The following is a 2199-nucleotide window of genomic DNA, read 5'->3' on the forward strand; positions in this document are numbered from 1 at the left end:
GCGGGGCCCGCCTGGGCCTGGGCCTGGGCCTGCTGTTGCTGCTGCTGCTGGCGCTGTGCGGGGCGGGCGGGCCCGGGTCGCGGCCGGCTAAGAAGAAGGACGTGCGGGACTACAATGATGCAGACATGGCGCGGCTGCTGGAGCAGTGGGAGGTACAGGCCGCCCCCCCATGCAGCGGGACCGGGGCCTTTGCCCGCCGGCTGTAGCCGCAGTGTTTGCAGGGTGGGCGGCTGAAGGCCCTGAGGATGCGCGTTGCGGCGGAGCGCCAGGGGGACCGCGCTACCTGCCCGCGTTTCTCCCGCTGTTCTTCTCTTGGGCGCCTTTCCCGTCCCGTTGTCGTCTTTGGTTCTGCTTTTCCTCCTCCTTCTCCCCCCCGTTTATTTTTCTCTGTATCTTTCTTTCGCACGCTTCCCCTCGTCCGTTCTCCTGGCTCGGAGCCAGTGGGTTTTGCTGCTGCCATCGTGACCCGTCTATCCTTCTTTTCCTCTACTTTTCAATGGTCCATCTGCAACTGAGGTTTTTCCAAAACGTTGTGTTCGAGGATTTGAAACTGGCCGGAGTGAAAGACGCGTTGTTCTCGTGCACCCGGTTGCGTTGGGCGCTGAACCGCTGCGTAGGGAACTGGCTTCATGTTCACGTGTTACAAGGATTTTGCAGGGGAGGAGAAAAGCCCCCCTCCCCCCCCTTTGCTGCATGGAGGGTTTTCTGCTTGGTGTCCCTTACACGAGTGGTTCTCAACCTGTTCAGCTTTGTGGCGCCCCTCCCTAACTTCTGTGGATTGAGTGGCTTTCCATTTCAAAACAAATTTATTAATTAATTGTAGGGCCCCCCTGTTTGCAGAGGTGGCAGGCAGCTGGAGCGGGGGAGCAGCTAGGCAGGGAGAGTCTGAGCCTCCCTTTATCTGCTTATGTCCTTGCACCTGAAGCTCGAGCATGCTTTTATTTGCTTATCCCATACTTCTTTTGAACTCCCCAGACACTTGTGTTTGGTCTAGACCATTGGTATTTTTCAGCCAGGTCGCCAGGGCACCTGGGGTGCCACCATATCCTTTGAAAGATGCTGCCAGGTAAGAGGAGGTAAGCAGATAAATTAAGCAGGTAAGTTCAGGTGCTCAGTCTTTCCACCCCTGCTGCCTGCTCCTTCTGCAAGGAGGTAAGCACTGTAATATATAAATTAATTTCTGAAATTGGTGCTATTCAGTTTCCTAAACAGAAGTTTTGGAGAGTGCCATGAGTCCACTGAGGGGTATGTCAGGTCCAAAAAGGTTGAGCAACACTGGTCTACACCAAATGCCTTGTCTATTGCAAAAAACAAGCATTGTTAGAGAAAAGATTAATAAGGGTTAAACCTTAGCTTTACCCTTGGTTTGAAGTGTTCAACATGACCAGTTAATATTTCATTTTTGTGAGCTTTTAAGTTTGTCTATACCTGTGATAACTAACAGAAAGCATTGGAAAGCAGGAGTCTGTAGTGGCTGGCCCCATACACTTTGGAAAGCCAAAGAACCTGGAGGACTTCATGTGTGCATTCACCGTGAAGCCACCTCATGGATCTGTACCTGTGTAGATCCTCAGCGATTTAGAGGGCTTTAAATATATATAGGAAATATATCCAATATATTGGATCAGTGTAGCCAACAATAACATGATACATGCCATGTGCCTGTTTGCAGCTGCAGCATGTATATGGCCAGGAATGCATCCTGACAGCTTGGAGAAGAGGGGGAAGGGGTATGGGTAGGGGCAGATCAAGTTGTGGGAGGTAGTGGGGCAGGGGCAGGTTGAATGCGACACCAGGAGCGGGATGAAGCTGCGAGTAGCTGGTGCAGGGGGTGGGGAAGGGGCACAACTCCCAGTGAGGCTGGAGCTAGGGACTATGCTAGCCTCTTCCCAGTGGGCAGGGGCTGGGCTGGTGCTGGGCTCCAAGCAAGTGGGAGTGGGGTGGGTGGCTGCGGTGCTGGGAGGGGTGCCTATGCGGTGGGCTGTAGCCACCCCAAAATTCCCCGTGGCCACCCTTCCCAGCACTGTTGTTGCCCACCTCAGTCCCAGCCCTGGCCCAGCCTCCCCACCTGGAAGACTCTGGGCCCCAAGCTTGCAGCAGGCGGCCTGCCCTTGCCTTGTGCACAAATCTGGGAGGGCACATGATGCCCCTGGGCCTCCTTTAGGGATGCAAACAGTGCAGCAGCAGGGAGCTGCCCCC

At 54.6% G+C, this 2199-nt stretch overlaps 1 protein-coding gene across 1 annotated transcript in view; it reads left to right on the top strand.

Annotated features, from left to right (window-relative positions):
* Positions 1 to 5: 5 nt before the first annotated feature.
* Positions 6 to 2199, top strand: part of MESDC2 (mesoderm development candidate 2) — a gene marked incomplete at its 5' end in the record, with an annotated part of 9260 nt that continues 7066 nt past the window's right edge. Inside the window, one exon of the mRNA XM_019533174.1 lies at positions 6 to 152. Coding sequence (XP_019388719.1) covers positions 6 to 152 — 147 coding nt within the window. The remainder of the gene's footprint in view (positions 153 to 2199) is intronic.

Source organism: Crocodylus porosus, unplaced genomic scaffold, assembly GCF_001723895.1.
Source record: "Crocodylus porosus isolate Cpor-Errol unplaced genomic scaffold, CroPor_comp1, whole genome shotgun sequence".
NCBI lineage: Eukaryota > Metazoa > Chordata > Crocodylia > Crocodylidae > Crocodylus > Crocodylus porosus.